Source organism: Chiloscyllium plagiosum, unplaced genomic scaffold, assembly GCF_037043375.1.
Source record: "Chiloscyllium plagiosum isolate Xiang-an unplaced genomic scaffold, Cpla_swu_hap1 HiC_scaffold_15, whole genome shotgun sequence".
Classification (NCBI taxonomy): Eukaryota; Metazoa; Chordata; class Chondrichthyes; order Orectolobiformes; family Hemiscylliidae; genus Chiloscyllium; species Chiloscyllium plagiosum.
In genome coordinates this window covers 9,404,359-9,420,546 of record NW_028270153.1, presented here as the reverse complement: position 1 = coordinate 9,420,546, position 16,188 = coordinate 9,404,359, and the positions used below count along the sequence as shown (strand labels likewise).

The 16,188-nt window shown below is 41.1% G+C and overlaps 1 protein-coding gene across 2 annotated transcripts in view; it reads left to right on the top strand.

Moving 5' to 3' along the window:
- unm_sa1614 (un-named sa1614) overlaps window positions 1-16,188 on the top strand; it is a 268,689-nt gene that overhangs the window by 164,650 nt on the left and 87,851 nt on the right. For both annotated transcript variants that reach the window (XM_087994717.1, XM_087994716.1), the window contains exon 10: window positions 15,676-15,776. In XM_087994717.1, the coding sequence (XP_087850843.1) occupies window positions 15,676-15,776 (101 nt within the window). The remainder of the gene's footprint in view (window positions 1-15,675; window positions 15,777-16,188) is intronic.

Genomic DNA, 16,188 nt, shown 5'->3' with positions numbered 1-16,188 from the left:
TTAACCTGCTGTATTTATTCCCTAATTTATTTAATTGTTTTATTTAATTTATTTTCCAGTTGGCTACTAAATTAATTTAAATTTTAGTTTGTTGTACTGTTCAGTACTTTATAATTCAATTAGTTATCTCTTATCTGTTATATCCATTGTTACTCATATGTTAGAAAGCTTAGATATAGGGCACATTTCTCATGAACATCAATTTTATTTACCATAATCTTATTTTCAGATGAATTTGCAAACAAACTAACAGATGTGAAATAAGCATAATGCCAAAAATAGTTGAGTAATGTGCAATTGAAGTACAAATTTAATGAAAGAGAATGTATAGCAAACAAGTGGTTGCAAATGTATTAAGAGCAAGAATTGGCCATTTGGCCCATTGAGTATGCTTTGTTCTTCAATAAGATTGTGGATAATCGAAGTGTGGCCCTGCCTGCACTGGAAAACATTTGACTTGCCTGTCAGTCAAAAATCTATCTATCTCTGCATTAAAAATATTAGGGACCCTGCCAACATTGTTCTTTGAGAGCGTTCCAAACCCTCATGACACTCTGGGAGAGAACAAAATCCTTACCATCTCCATCTTAAATATGATACCACTTAATTATAAACTGCGTCCCCTGAGTTTTGAACCTCACAAGGGGAAGCATTGTCTCAGCATCCACATATCAAGCCCCCTCAGTTCTGCCAAGTTTCCACAATACTGGGGCAGACTTAATTTGAAGTACTGTTTGGAAACATAACAATGAACCAATGAGAGAACCTGTCTCTGCAATAGAGAAGAGTTGCAAGAAACATATACAAGAGCTCTCAAAATCAGAGAGCAAACAATTGGGAAATTGAGTGACCACTTCAAGTGCCTAGACTAATTTGGAGGAGGGCTTTATTCCACTTCTATATTGTTTGGCCAACTATAGTGGCTTTCTATGCACTGTGCAATTTCATTTGCCAAAAAGGACTATGTTGAGGCCCATACTGGGGAAAAGCCTATTGCTAGAGCGGCTGAAAGATCCAGAATGGTTCCATAAGAAAAAAATTGAATCAGAGGAGGCTGCAGTCCTTGAAGCAAAACAAAATGTAATTATTATCAAGGAAACTTCCAAGGTTTTCATGGAACAAGAGGATGGCCAGACCGAAGGTAGGGCCAATCAGGGAAAGTGGAGGGAACTTGTGCTTGGAGGCGGAGGAGTGGAAAAAGACATGGAAGATATGGAGTGTAGGAAAATAGATGGTGACATCTTGAAAAATGTCCATATTACAAAGGAGGAAGTGCTGGATGTCTTGAAATGCATAAAAGTGGATAAGTCCCAAGGACCTGATCAGATGTACCCGAGAACTCTGTGGGAAGCTAGGGTAGTGATTGCTGGGCCTCTTGCTGAGATATTTGTATCATCGATAGTCATGGGTGAGGTGCCAGAAGACTGGAAGTTGGCTAACGTGTTGCCACTGTTTAAGAAGAGCGGTAAAGACAAGCCAGGGAACTATATACCAGTGAGCCTGACGTCGGTGGTTGGCAAGTTGTTGGAGGGAATCCACCACCCTCAGCAACACTCCCGAGGACCTTACCATTAAGTATATAAGTCCTGCTAAGATTTGCTTTCCCAAAATGCAGCACCTCGCATTTATCTGAATTAAACTCCATCTGCCACTTCTCAGCCCATTGGCCCATCTGGTCCAGATCCTGTTGTAATCTGAGGTAACCCTCTTCACTGTCCACTACACCTCCAATTTTGGTGTCATCTGCAAACTTAATAACTGTACCTCTTATGCTCGCATCCAAATCATTTATGTAAATGACAAAAGGTAGAGGACCCAGCACCGATCCTTGTGGCAGTCCACTGGTCACAGGCCTCCAGTCTGAAAAACAACCCTCCGCCACCACTCTCTATCTTCTACCTTTGAGCTAGTTCTGTATCCAAATGGCTAGTTCTCCCTTTATTCCATGAGATTAACCTTGCTAACCAGTCTCCCATGGGGAACCTTGTCGAACGCCTTACTGAAGTCCATATAGATCACATCTACTGCTCTGCCCTCATCAATCTTCTTTGTTACTTCTTCAAAAAACTCAATCAAGTTTGTGAGACATGATTTCCCACACACAAAGCCATGTTGACTATCCCTAATCAGTCCTTGCCTTTCCAAATACATGTACATTCTGTCCCTCAGGGATGACAATGGAGGAACAATGGCAGATATTTCTGTGTATAATGCAGAAGATGCAGGATCAGTTCATTCCAAAAAGGAAGAGAGATCCTAGGAGGAGGCATGGGTGGCCGTGGCTGACGAGGGAAGTTAAGAAGCATATAAAGTTAAAAGAGAAAAAGTTTAACATAGCAAACATAAGTGGGAAAATGGAGGACTAGGAAGCTTTTAAAGAACAACAGAGGATTACTAAGAAGGAAATACGCAGAGAAAAAATGAAGGTAAACTGGCCAAAAATATAAAGGTGGATAGTAAAAGCTTTTTTAGGTATGTGAAAGGCAAAAAAATGGTTAAGACTAAAATTGGGCCCTTGAAGACAGAAACGGGAATATATTATGGGGAATTGAATTGATACTTCAGATCTGTGGTCACTGGGGAAGACACAAGCAATCTCCCTGAGGTAACAGTGGCTGAAGGACCTGAGCTGAAGGGAATTTATATTTGCCAGGAATTGGTGTTGGAGAGACTGTTAGGTCTGAAGGTTGATAAGTCCCCGGGGCCTGATGGTCTACATCCCAGGGTACTGAAGGAAGTGGCTCGAGAAATCGTGGATGCGTTGGTGATTATTTTCCAGAGTTCGATAGATTCGGGATCAGTTCCTGTGGATTGGAGGGTGGCTAATGTTGTACCACTTTTTAAGAAAGGTGGGAGAGAGAAAGCAGGAAATTATAGACCAGTTAGTCTGACCTCAGTGGTGGGAAAGATGCTGGAGTCTATTATAAAGGATGAAATTACGACACATCTGGATAGTAGTAACAGGATAGGTCAGAGTCAGCATGGATTTATGAAGGGGAAATCATGCTTGACTAATCTTCTGGAATCTTTTGAGGATGTAACTCTGTATATGGATGAGGGAGATCAGTAAATGTAGTGTACCTGGACGTTCAGAAAGCTTTTGATAAAGTCCCACATAGGAGGTTAGTGAGCAAAATTAGGGCGCATGGTATTGGGGGCAAAGTACTAACTTGGATTGAAAGTTGGATGGCTGACAGGAAACAAAGAGTAGTGATAAGTGGCTCAATTTTGGAATGTCAGGCAGTGACCAGTGTGGTACCGCAGAGATCAGAGCTGGGACCGCAGCTTTTTACAATATATATTAATGATATAGAAGATGGTATTAGTAATAACATTAGCAAATTTGCTGATGATGCAGGGTGAAATGTGAGGAGGATGTTAGGAGATTACAGGATGACCTGGACAAGTTAGGTGAGTGGTCAGATGCAGTTTAATGTGGATAAATGTATGGTTATCCACTTTGGTGATAAGAACAGGAAGGCAGATTACTACCTAAATTGAATCAATTAAGGCAAAGGGGCAGTATAAAGAGATCTGGGTGTTCTTGTACACCAGTCAATGAAGGTAAGCATGCAGGTACAGCAGGTAGTGAAGAAGGCTAAAAGCATGCTGGCCTTCATAACAAGAGGGATTGAGTATAGAAGCAAAGAGGTTCTTCTGCAGCTGTACAGGGCCCTGGTGAGACCACACCTGGAATATTGTGTGCAGTTCTGGTCTCCAAATTTGAAGAAAGACATTCTGGCTATTGAGGGAGTGCAGTGTAGGTTCACGAGGTCAATTCCTGGAATGGCAGGACTACCTTACGCTGAACGACTAGAGCGACTGGGCTTGTATATCTTTGAGTTTAGAAGACTGAGAGAGGATCTGATTGAGACATGTAAGATTATTAAAGGATTGGACACTCTGGAGGCAGGAAACATGTTTCCGCTGATGGGTGAGTGCCGAACCAGAGGACACAGCTTAAAAATACGGGGTAAACCATTTAGGACAGAGATGAGGAGAAACTTCTTCACCCAGAGAGTGGTGGCTGTGTGGAATGCTCTGCCCCAGAGGGCAGTGGAGGCCCAGTCTCTGAATTCATTTAAGAAATAGTTGGATAGAGCTCTCAAGGATAGTGGAATTAAGGGTTATGGAGATAAGGCAGGAACAGGATACTGATTAAGGATGATCAGCCATGATCATATTGAATGGTGGTGCAGGCTCGAAGGGCAGAATGGCCTACTCATGCACCTATTGTCTGTTGTCTCAGGATTCCCTCCAACAACTTGCCCACCACCGAGGTCAGGCTCACCAGTCTATAGTTCCCTGGCTTGTCCTTACCACCCTTCTTAAACAGTGGCACCACGTTTGCCAACCTCCAGTCTTCCGGCACCTCACCTCTGACCATCGATGATACAAATATCTCAGCAAGAGGCCCAGCAATCACTTTTCTAGCTTCCCACAGAGTTCTAGGGTACACCTGATCAGGTCCTGGGGATTTATCCACCTTCACCCGTTTCAAGACATCCAGCATTTCTTCCTCTGTAATCTGGACATTTTGCAAGATGTCACCATCTCTTTCCCTACAGTCTATATCTTCCATTTCCTTTTCCATAGTAAATATTGATGCAAACTATTCATTTCGTATCTCCCCCATTTTCTGCGGCTCCACACAAAGGCCGCCTTGCTGATCTTTGAGGCCCTAATGTCTCCTTAGTTACCATTTTATCCTTAATGTATTTGTAAAAACCCTTTGGATTCTCCTTAATTCTATTTGCCAAAGCTATCTCATGTCCCATTTTTGCCCTCCTGATTGCCCTCTTAAGTATACTCCTAATTCCTTTCTACTCTTCTAAGGATTCACTCGATCTATCCTGTCTGTACCTTACATATGCTTCCTTCTTTTTCTTAACCGCACCCTCAATTTCTTTAGTCATCCAGCATTCCATATACCTACCAGCCTTTCCTTTCACCCCGACAGGAATGTACTTTTTCTGGATTCTCATTATCTCATTTCTGAAGGCTTCCCATTTTCCAGCCATCCCTTTACCTGTGAACATCTGACTCCAATCAGTTTTTGAAAGTTCTTGCCTGATACTGTCAAAATTGGCTTTTCTCCAATTTAGAACTTCAACTTTTAGATCTGGTCTATCCTTTAGCATCACTATTTTAAAACTAATAGAATTATGGTCACTGGCTCAAAGTGCTCCCCCACTGACACCTCAGTCACCTGCCCTGCCTTATTTCCCAAGATTAGGTCAAGCTTTGAGAAATAAGGCAGGGCAGGTCCTGGATGCTGCAGTATGTTGTGGCCTGTTTAAGTAATGTCCTGATGCAACTCCTTTTGTGGCTGTTAGGATGATTACTTCTGTAGTTGAGTGTCTGGTCTGTATGTATGTGGCTTTCCTGTAGATGCTGGTCTGCAGTTCTCCATTAACTGCATGATTATGTTCCACTGTGACATCTAGAAAAGAGAGTTTGTTGTTCTCCTCCTCTTTTGTGAAATTTATGCCACTAAGGATGGTGTTGTCGATGTTGTAGGTTTCCACTAATTTGTTCCGTTTTGTGATGACAAAGATGTCATCCACATAGTGGACTCAAAGTTTGGGTTTGATCATGGGGAGGGTTGTTCGTTCAAGTCTCTGCATTGCTGCTTCTGCTAAGAAGCCTGATATTGGTGATCCCACGGGTGCTCTGTTGATTTGTTTGTCGGCCTTGTCATTGAAGGTGAAATGGGGCACAGGTCTATTAGCTTGCGGATGTTGTTCTTGCTGATGAGGTTGTGTCGTCTGATGTTTGTGTCCTTCGTTCGTCTAGTCGCACGATCAGTGTTTCTTTGGCCAGGCTGATGTTAATTGGTCTGAATAGGGCTATTACATCAAAGGAGACCATTATTTGATGTCTTTGATGTTCAGGAATTCTTGGGTGGAATGGATGGAGTGGCATGAGTCGTCTACTAGGATTTCAGTTTTCATTGGAGTTCTTTTGCTAGTCTGTTTATCGGTGTGCCAGGGAGTGAGACTATGAGTCTGAGGGAGGCCTCTGGTTTGTGTAATCTGTAGAAACAGTGTGTGTTGAATCCATTCGGTTTCATTTTTTGGAGATCTGTCTTGTTAATTTTGCCTGATTTATGAAGCTTCTGCAACGTAGCTGTGGTGCAGTTTTCAGGCTATGGAGTCGGGTTTATCACCACCTGTTAGCAAGTGTCAGTATCCGCAAGCAGTGCGTTCATCTTTTCACTGTACTGTGTTCTGCTGAGGTTGACGGTCATGCGCCCTTTGTCTGCAGATAGGATTACAACGTTTCTGTTTTTTGAGTCCTTTTAGGGCATTCCTTTCCTGTATGTTGAAGGTGTTCCCTTCCTTCTTGGTGCAACTGTCTGTCCTTTGGTCTGCTGGTTTTATTCTGTGAGTCTGTTGTCTTTCAAGGTAGATTCTAATGCTGCTAAGAAGTCCTTTTTGTCGCGCCTCTGAAGTTGTGGTTCATCCCTCTTACTAGGACGGCTTTTACCGTGTCAGTTAGTGAGTGGTCCGATTGGTTTTTAATCCAAGCTTCTGAATTGTCTGTGTTGTTCTTTTGTGTGAGCTTGTCCAATTTCTCTTGTAGGGATAGGTTTTTTCTTTTTCTTGGTCTGCTGTTGTTTGATGCTGATGGCTCGTTCTCGTGTGCTTGTCCATTCAAGGTCTCTCGCATTGGTGTATAAAGTATTTTGGCACGAAATTTCCCGATTGTATTTGTGGAGTCAGTTGTAGGCATTGTTAATCATTTCTCTCAGCATTCTGTGGCTGTCTTTTCTGATATTCCTCTGCCTTGTGGGGTGTTGAGCAGTGGTTTGCACTTCAGACATTTTGGTAATACCGATTTCCTGAGGAAATACAGTTGTGCGCAAGTGGAGCTCAGAAGGATGGCGTTGGTTCCTATCTTCGGGCTAGTTTTAGCATATTGTGTCCATAGGTATTGATGATTTTTGAGATTTATAGGTGTTGGTAGGTTTGTGGGCTATCATGATGCCAAGGGGTCAGAGTAGTGCAGTAGTCATCTCCAGGATGTCTTTGATGCATGGTAATGTGGCTAGAGTTTCTGGGCGGGTTGTGGTTTACTTGTTTGGGTCTGTTGTTTAAGAATTGACAGACTGTGTTTATCGGGTACCCGTTCTTCTTGAATACACTGTCTAGGTATTTTTTTGAATACCTTATACCACCAACCAGCAAAACGAATGTAATTTACAAATTTACCTGTAAGGACTGTAATAAACACTGCATTGGACAGACAGACAGAAAACTAGCCATCAGGATACACAATCACCAACTAGCCACCAAAAGACTAGTGTCCTACATACAGCTGTAGAAGGACACCACTTCGACTGAGACAACACATCCATCCTAGGACAGGCTAAACAGAGACATGCACAGAAATCCCTTGAGGTCTGGCATTCAAACCAGAACTCCATCAATAGACACTTCAATTTGGACCCCATTTACCTCTGAGAAAAAGATCCAGAAATGAAATCAGCCACCTTAAGAGACCAAGACTCATAAATAGAAAGCTGGACAAAACACCAGCGCTTCACCAGAGGCTCACTGATGATGTTACCTAGCATGGTGACGAAACATCTGACAACAAACCTGCCAGCTCAGCGAGCAAGCTTACAATCTAAACCTCAACCTGAGCTACAAATCTTCTCAAAAATCACAGGGTTTTCCTTGTAAATTCTCTCACCATCTGCTGCTGGCCCATTGTAGCAGTTATGCCATTCAAGTCTTGGTCAGTTCAACCAGGAATAATGCTGCTGAGCCACTTCCAATGGATGTTGAAGTTCCCTAAACTAAGTATATTTGTGTCCTTGCTTCCTACAGTTCTTCAAAATGACAGTTAATGTGGAGAAGTATTGATTCATCAATTGTATTAAGGTAATAAATGGTAATCAGCAAGAGGTTCTCTGGCCCAAGTTTGACCTGCTCCTATGAGACATCATCAGGCTTGGAGTCAACATTGAGACTTCCAGAGTCATTCCATCCTGGCTGTATGTCACTGAGCCATCATGAATTAGGAGCAAGTGTAGGTCGTTGAGCCCCTCGACCCTGCTCCTTCTTTCAGTAAGATTATGATTGATTTTATTTTAATCTTAAATCCAAATTCTCACTCTTGCTTTCCAAGAATGTATCTACCTCTGCCATAAAAATATTCAAGGACTCTGCTTCTATCACTTTTTTAGGAAGAGTTCCAAAAACTCATCTCTGAGAGAGAAAAGGATTTGTCTCATCTCTGTTTTAAAATAGTGACCCCTGATATTTAAACAGCAACCTCTAGTTCTAGATCCTCCCAGAAGAGGAAACATCCTCTTCACACCTGCTGGTCAGGATCTTACTTTTTCAGTCAAGTCACCTATTTCACTTATCAACTCTGACTGGTTAAACCAAGTCTGTCCGATCTTTTCTCAAAAACAAACCACCCATTCTGATGTTGTATAAACTGTCTCTGAACTGTCTTAGAGTAGTTTACATTGTAATGATTCGCAGGTAAAGGAACGGCTGGAAAATGGGAAGCCTTCAGAAATTAGATAACAAGAATCCAGAGAAAGTATATTCCTGTCAGGGTGAAAGGGAAGGCTGGTAGGTATAGGGAATGCTGGATGACTAAAGAAATTGAGGGTTTGGTTAAGAAAAAGAAGGAAGCATATGTCAGGTATGGACAGGATAGATCGAGTGAATCCTTAGAAGAGGATATAGGAAGTCGGAGTATACTTAAGAGGGAAATCAGGAGGGCAAAAAGGGGACATGAGATAGCTTTGGCAAATAGAATTAAGGAGACTTCAAAGGGTTTTTACAAACATATTAAGGACAAAAGGATAACTAGGGAGAGAATAGGGCCCCTCAAAGATCAGCAAGGCGGCCTTTGTGTGGAGCCACAGAAAATGGGGGAGATACGAAATGAATATTTTGCATCAGTATTCACTGTGGAAAAGGATATGGAAGATATAGACTGTAGGGAAATAGATTGCGACATCTTGCAAAATGTCCAGATTACAGAGGAGGAAGTGCTGGCTGTCTTGAAACGGGTGAAGGTAGATAAATCCCCAGGACCTGATCAGGTGTACCCGAGAACTCTGTGGGAAGCTAGAGAAGTGATTGCTGGGCCTTTTGCTGAGATATTTGTATCATCAATAGTCACAGGTGAGATGCCGGAAGACTGGAGGTTGGCAAACGTGGTGCCACTGTTTAAGAAGGGCGGTAAAGACAAGCCAGGGAACTACAGACCGGTGAGCCTGACCTCAATGGTGGGCAAGTTGTTGGAGGGAATCCTGAGGGACGGGATGTACATGTATTTGGAAAGGCAAGGACTGATTAGGGATAGTCAACATGGCTTTGTACATGGGAAATCATGTCTCACAAACTTGACTGAGTTTTTTGAAGAAGTAACAAAGAAGATTGATGAGGGCAGAGCAGTAGATGTGATCTATATGGATTTCAGTAAGGCGTTCGACAAGGTTCCCCATGGGAGACTGATTAGCAACGTTAGATCTCATGGAATAAAGGGAGAACTAGCCATTTGGATACAGAACTGGCTCAAAGGTAGAAGACAGAGAGTGGTAGCGGAGAGTTGTTTTTCAGACTGGAGGCCTGTGACCAGTGGAGTGCCACAAGGATCAGTGCTGGGACCTCTACCTTTTGTCATTTACATAAATGATTTGGATGCGAGCATAAGAGGTATAGTTAGTAAGTTTGCAGATGACACCAAAATTGGAGGTGTAGTGGACAGCGAAGAGGGTTACCTCTGATTATAACAGGATCTGGACCAGATGGGCCAATGGGCTGAGAAGTGGCAGATGGAGTTTAATTCAGATAAATGCGAGGTGCTGCATTTTGGGAAAGCAAATCTTAGCAGGACTTATACACTTAATGGTAAGGTCCTAGGGAGTGTTGCTGAACAAAGAGACCTTGGAGTGCAGGTTCATAACTCCTTGAAAGTAGAGTCGCAGGTAGATAGGATAGTGAAGAAGGCATTTGGTATGCTTTCCTTTATTGGTCAGAGTATTGAGTACAGGAGTTGGGAGGTCATGTTGCGGCTGTACAGGACATTGGTTAGGCCACTGTTGGAACATTGCGTGCAGTTCTGGTCTCCTTCCTACCGGAAAGATGTTGTGAAACTTGAAAGGGTTCAGAAAAGATTTACAAGGATGTTGCCAGGGTTGGAACATTTGAGCTACAGGGAGAGGCTGACAGGCTGTGGCTATTTGCCCTGGAGCATTGGAAGCTGAGGGGTGACCTTATAGAGGTTTACAAAATTATGAGGGGCATGTAGGATAAATAGATGAAGTCTTTTCCCTAGGATCGGGGAGTCCAGAACTAGAGGGCATAGGTTTAGAGTGAGAGGGGAAAGATATAAAAGAGACCTAAAGGGGCAACCTTTACAGGCAGAGGGTGGTACGTGTATGGAATGAGCTGCCAGAGGATGTGGTGGAGGCTGGTACAATTGCAACATTTAAGAGGCATTTGGATGGGTAGAAGAATAGGAAGGGTTTGGAGGGATATGGGCCGGGTGCTGGCATGTGCGACTAGATTGGGTTGGGATATCTGGTCGGCATGGACGGGTTGGACCGAAGGGTCTGTTTCCATGTTGTACATCTCTATGACTCTATACTGAACTATTCGATCCCAAAATGAAATCTGGCTCAGTAGATTATATTTTGCTTTTTCTGAATGTCGTATGGCAGTTTTTCAGTGAAACATTGCACATAAGGCCATGGATTTGGTTTTAACAATAAGACAGATGTTTATTATATAAAATAAATAAAAATAAAACAAACTAAGCTATATACATATAACATATTTGCAAAGATTTCTAAACAGAAGCAAAACAAAATCCCATCCACTTGCCAACACCATCATATGAAAGGTACTCAAAAATCCAAAGAACCTCCTTCCATTTCAGGTTGGATGTTTGATTTAACTGCTTCTACTCTGTTCCAGTCCTGAGTTCATTGTTTTGCTTACTCTCACAGCTGAGAGTTTAGAGATTTTCAGTTTTTAATAATCTGCAGAGCCCTAAATAAACTGTCCTCGTCTGGAAGTTTCATAAATTTTACTCTTTCACTTAAGCAATTTATTTCCTTAATTACTCTGAAAAATATCCTTTTTCTAGAAGAGATTGTACTTGACTCTGATCCCACTCAATTGTCCTTTGAACTGCCCAAAAGCATCTCAATTGTTTTTTTTTAACAAGTTTGTTTATCTTGGACTGTGCCATGCTAATGTCTTGATGTTTCTCTCTTATATTATAAACTACCCATAATATCAACAAATTCTATTAACACTCCAGAAGGCCTTTACTGCTTTAAGATCATGATTCCGAAAGGAATTACTTCATTATTTTTTCAACCCGTTGAACAAAAATAGACCAGCACCCATATGCCAGTAATTTAAAATTCAAACACTTTAATAAAAGTTATATTAAAGTTTAAACATCACACACCTTTCAACACAGCATCCTTCCTGAAAAAAGATGACCAAATCTGTGCACAGTATTGCAGACATGATCTCATCACTGCCCTGTTTAACTGAAACAAAACCTCACTCTTCTGTATTCAATTCCCCTTGCGATAACTGATTACATTTTAACTTTTGAAATAATTTGATACTCTCCATATTAGGCTTTTCTTTGACAATTCATATGCAAGGACATCCAGATCCCTCAGGATCTGAGAGCTCTGAAATCTGTCTTATTTCAGAATGAAAAATGAACAATTTCACTTTACCACAATATTTTCTATTTTTGCTCACTGACTTACCCTATCTATATTTTTTGTAGCTTGTTGCTTTCTTACTTATATTTGTGTCATCAACAAGTTTGGCTACCACACTTTCCATTCCTGTAGCACACCACTTGTTGCATTTTGTCGATCTGAAAAAGACACGGTATTACATGATAACTCTACACAACAAGCTTCTATTTTCTACAATAACCTTTGATGAGGCACCTTATCAAATGCCTTCTGATAATCTAAGTACAGTACATCTGGTGGGTCTCCTTTATCCACAATATATGTTCCATTCTTGAGGAATTCTTGTAGATTGGTCACACATGATTTCCTTCTTTTAAAACGCTACTGCCCTGTTCAATTCCCTTGAACCTTTCTAAGTGCCTTGCTACAACTTATTTAAAAATAACTTTTAACATCATACATAAGACCATGTTAAGCCAACTGGCCTGATGTTTCTGCTTTCTGTCTCCCTTTTTGAATAAAAGTAAAGGTAAGGTCGCCATTGTCCTACAGGACCATAGAACTGCTGATGTTGTTTTTATATGAGGGTCACCATGCCTGAGGAGAAGGGAGAGGTTCAGAAGGAGTGTTTTTCATGGTAGCCTCAATCAGTATAGGAGAAAGTGTGAACTGCAGATACTGGAGACCAGAGTCAAAAGGTGTGGTGCTGGAAAAGCACAGCCAGTCAGGCAGCATCCGAGGAGCAGGAGAGTCGACGTTTTCAACATAAGTCCACTTATCTCTCGGCCCTCTTGCCAGTTTCCCCCTCCCCCCACATTCCTGATGAAGAGGTTATACTTGAAACATCGACTGTCCTGCTCCTCGGATGCTGCCTGATCTGCTGTGCTTTCCAGCACCATACTTTTTCACTCAGCCAGTGTAGGAATTGAACCCACAGTGTTGCCATTGTTAACTACCCATCCAGCCAACTAAGCTTACCCACCCTGTTCCCTTTCTGAATAAATGTGTTGTAATGCTGACTCCCAAACTAATGGGACCAGTCTCAAATCTAGGGAGTTTTGGAAAATTAAAGCAAATGCGCTAACAATCTCACTAGTCACTTATTTTAAGACCCTAAAGATGAAGTCCATCGGGACCAAGCACTTGTCGGCCTGCAACTCCAACAGTTAACTTACTACCAATTCTTGTGTGATTGGATTTTTCCCAAGTTCCTCCCTTCTTTCCATTTCCTGATTTATTGCAGCTATCTTCTTAGTTACTTGTATATTCTATAGTGAGGACAAATGCAAAATACCTGTTCAATTCATCTGTCATTTTCTTATTTCCCAGTATTGATTCTCCAGTCTCCTTTTCTATTGGATGAACACTAACTTTTTACCTCTTTTTTTTATATAGTTATAAAAAGTCTTTACCTGATTTTATATTTCTGGCTAGCTTTCTCTCATACACCAAATTTTCCATCTATATTAATTTTATGGTCATTCCTTGCTATCTTTTATATATTTTATCCAATCTCCTGACCTGCTATATGTCTTCGCATAGTTAAGTGCTGTTTCTTTTAGTTTGGTACCATCACAGGTAGAAAAGATAGTGAAGAATGACATTTGGTATGCTTGCCTTTACTGGTTAGTGCATTCAGTATAGGAGTTGGGAGGTCATGTTGCGGCTGCAGGACATTGGTTAGGCCACTTTTGGAATTACTACTTTTTATTCTGGTCTTCCTGCTATAGGAAGAATGTTGTGAAACTTGAAAGGGTGCAAAAAAGATTTACAAGAAGGTTGGAGGGTTTGAGCTATCGGGAGAGGCCGAATAAGCTGGAACAATCATTCCTAGAGCATCAGAGGCTGTGGGATGACATTATAGAAATTCATAAAATAATGAGGGGAATGGATTGGTTGAATAGTGAAGGTCTTTTCCCCAGTATAGGAGAATCCAAGAGTAGAGGACATAGGTTTACGATGAGAGGAGAAAGATTTAAGAGGCACCTAAGAGGCAACCTTTTCATGCAGAGGGTGGTGTGTGTATGGAATGAGCTGCCAGAGGAAGTGGTGGAGGCTGGTACAATTACAGCATTTAAAACACATCTGGATAGGTATATGAATAGGAAGAGTTTAGAGGGATATTGGTCAAATGCTGGCAAATTGGAACTAGATTAATTTAGAATATCTGGTCAGCATGGACAAGTTGGTTCGAAGGTTCTGATTCCATGCTGTACATCCCTATGATTCTATGACTCTGTCCTTAACATTTCTAGTTAACCATAGATGGTGTGTCTCTTGGAATTTTTCTTTAATCACTGAAGCAGATCTACTCTGTACTCCAAAAAAGTCCTCTTAAATGTATGCCTCTGCATCTCTGTCGACCAGTTCTTTTGTCTAATTTGACACATCATGATGCCCTGCTAATGGAACAAAAGACACCCTGGAATGGCGATAGGTAATACTGAGATGATGACTACATATATGCTTCTGCGAACAGGACTTAGCCAAGCTATTGTTTGACTCTCCGTGAACAACCTTCCCAGTGTTGGCGCAAGTTCCCAGATATTAATTGAGTAGATATTGGATAATTAACAGGATGGGCTGTAACTTTATTTAAATTTTGTAAGAATTCATTCACAGTACGAGGGAATTGCTGACTAGGTAGCATTTATTCTCCCTCTCTAGTTGCCCTTGAGAAGATGATGATAAGCTGCTTCTTGAACCATTGCAGTCAATTTGATGTAGGTACACCCACAATGCTGTTCGGGAGGGAGTTCCAGAATTTTGACCCAGTGACATTGAAGGAAGGAAGATATATTTCCAAGTTAGCGTGGTGTGTGGTTTGAAACAGAACTTACAGGTGATGATGTTCCCATATGTTTGCTGGCCTTGTTATTCTAGATGGTGGTGGTTATATGGTTGAAAGGTGTTGTGTAAGCAACGTTGGTAAATTTCTGATGTGCATTTTACAGATGATGCACTTTGCTGCTACTGAATATTGGTGATGGAGAGACTTGTGGATGCGGTACCAATCAAGAGGGCTGCTTTCTTGAGCATTTTTGGAACTACACTTATCCAGAAAATCAGAGAGTATTTCTATCACACTCCTGACTTGTATCTTGGTGGGTAGGCTTTGAGGGAGTCACTTGCTGCATGATTCCTAGCCTCTGACCAACTCTTAGAGCCTCAGTATTTTTATGACTAGTTCAGTTCACTTTCTGGATATAGTAACCTCCAGGATGGGGGATTCAATTATGATGATGTCATTGAATGCCATGGGGCAGTGGTTAGATTGTCTCATGTTGGACATATTCATTGTCAGGGACTTGTGTGGCACAAATGTTAGTTGTCACTTAGCTGCCCAAACCTCAATATTGTCTGGGTGTGACTGAATTTGGATTGCTTCAGTATCTGAGAAGATATGAAAGCTACTGAATATTGTGCAATAATTAGAGAACATTCCCACTTCTGACCTCATGATGGAAGAAGGTCATTGGTGAAGCAGCTGAAGATCATTTTCTCCAATGCCTAGGCATTGATCAAATGCTCCTTCTGATTTTATTTTTTATTATTTTTATAGAAGTTAAATACAACTAAATGGCTTGCAAGGCATTTTAGAGGACATGTAAGAGTCAGTCATGTTTCTTTTATTCTAGGTGCACATCTCGTCGAGACTGAGTAAGAATAGCAGATATCCTTCTCGAGAAGCCAACAGTGAACAAGATGAATTTTTAACTATAATTCTATAACAATAACTATAATAGATTATGGTCACCATTACTGATAAATAACTTTTTGTTTCAGCTTTATTTAATGGATTTGAATTGATAACTCTGAGTCATTTGTCCAAATTACTGGATTAGCAGTTAAGGAACATTACCACTATGCTACTGTTCCCCCTAATAGAAACTTCACTTTAAAAAGAAAGAGTTTTGTGCAGTTACTGTATAATCACAGATATTATCATTCCTTTATATTTTCTGTTCCTGTAGGATTCTGTGAGTCGCCAGTCCGTTTACAGCATGCACCAACTCCAGGGTAATAAGCAATATGGCACTGAGAAAACTGGAATCCTGTATAAGAAAAGTGATGGGTTCGTACTGCTCTTTTCAGTCACTTTAAGATTGTTGGTATCGAGCATTTGCCTCCAGTGGGATATGTCTTCTGTGAACCCCTGTTTCTTTTGGGATTTGGAATGGCTGCATTCTATAGCTAGCAGATTATGTATTTACCGAATTGTAGCCATGGAAACTAACTATTCAGTGATTCAACAGTAAGCAGTACTCAATCTGTTTTGCTGTAAAGATCAAGTAGCCTAAGGCACTGACTCGTCTTTTCTGAAACAGAGGTCTATGCAAAATGAGCTTTTATGTTTTATTGTCTGCTTTATTTTTGATGTCATGTAATTTTAATACTCTTGTGCAAAGTAATGTAACAAAAGCCTTTTCCACTTAAAATATTGTCTTTTACTACTATTAGAACAATATGGTAAGGTTGATCTTAGA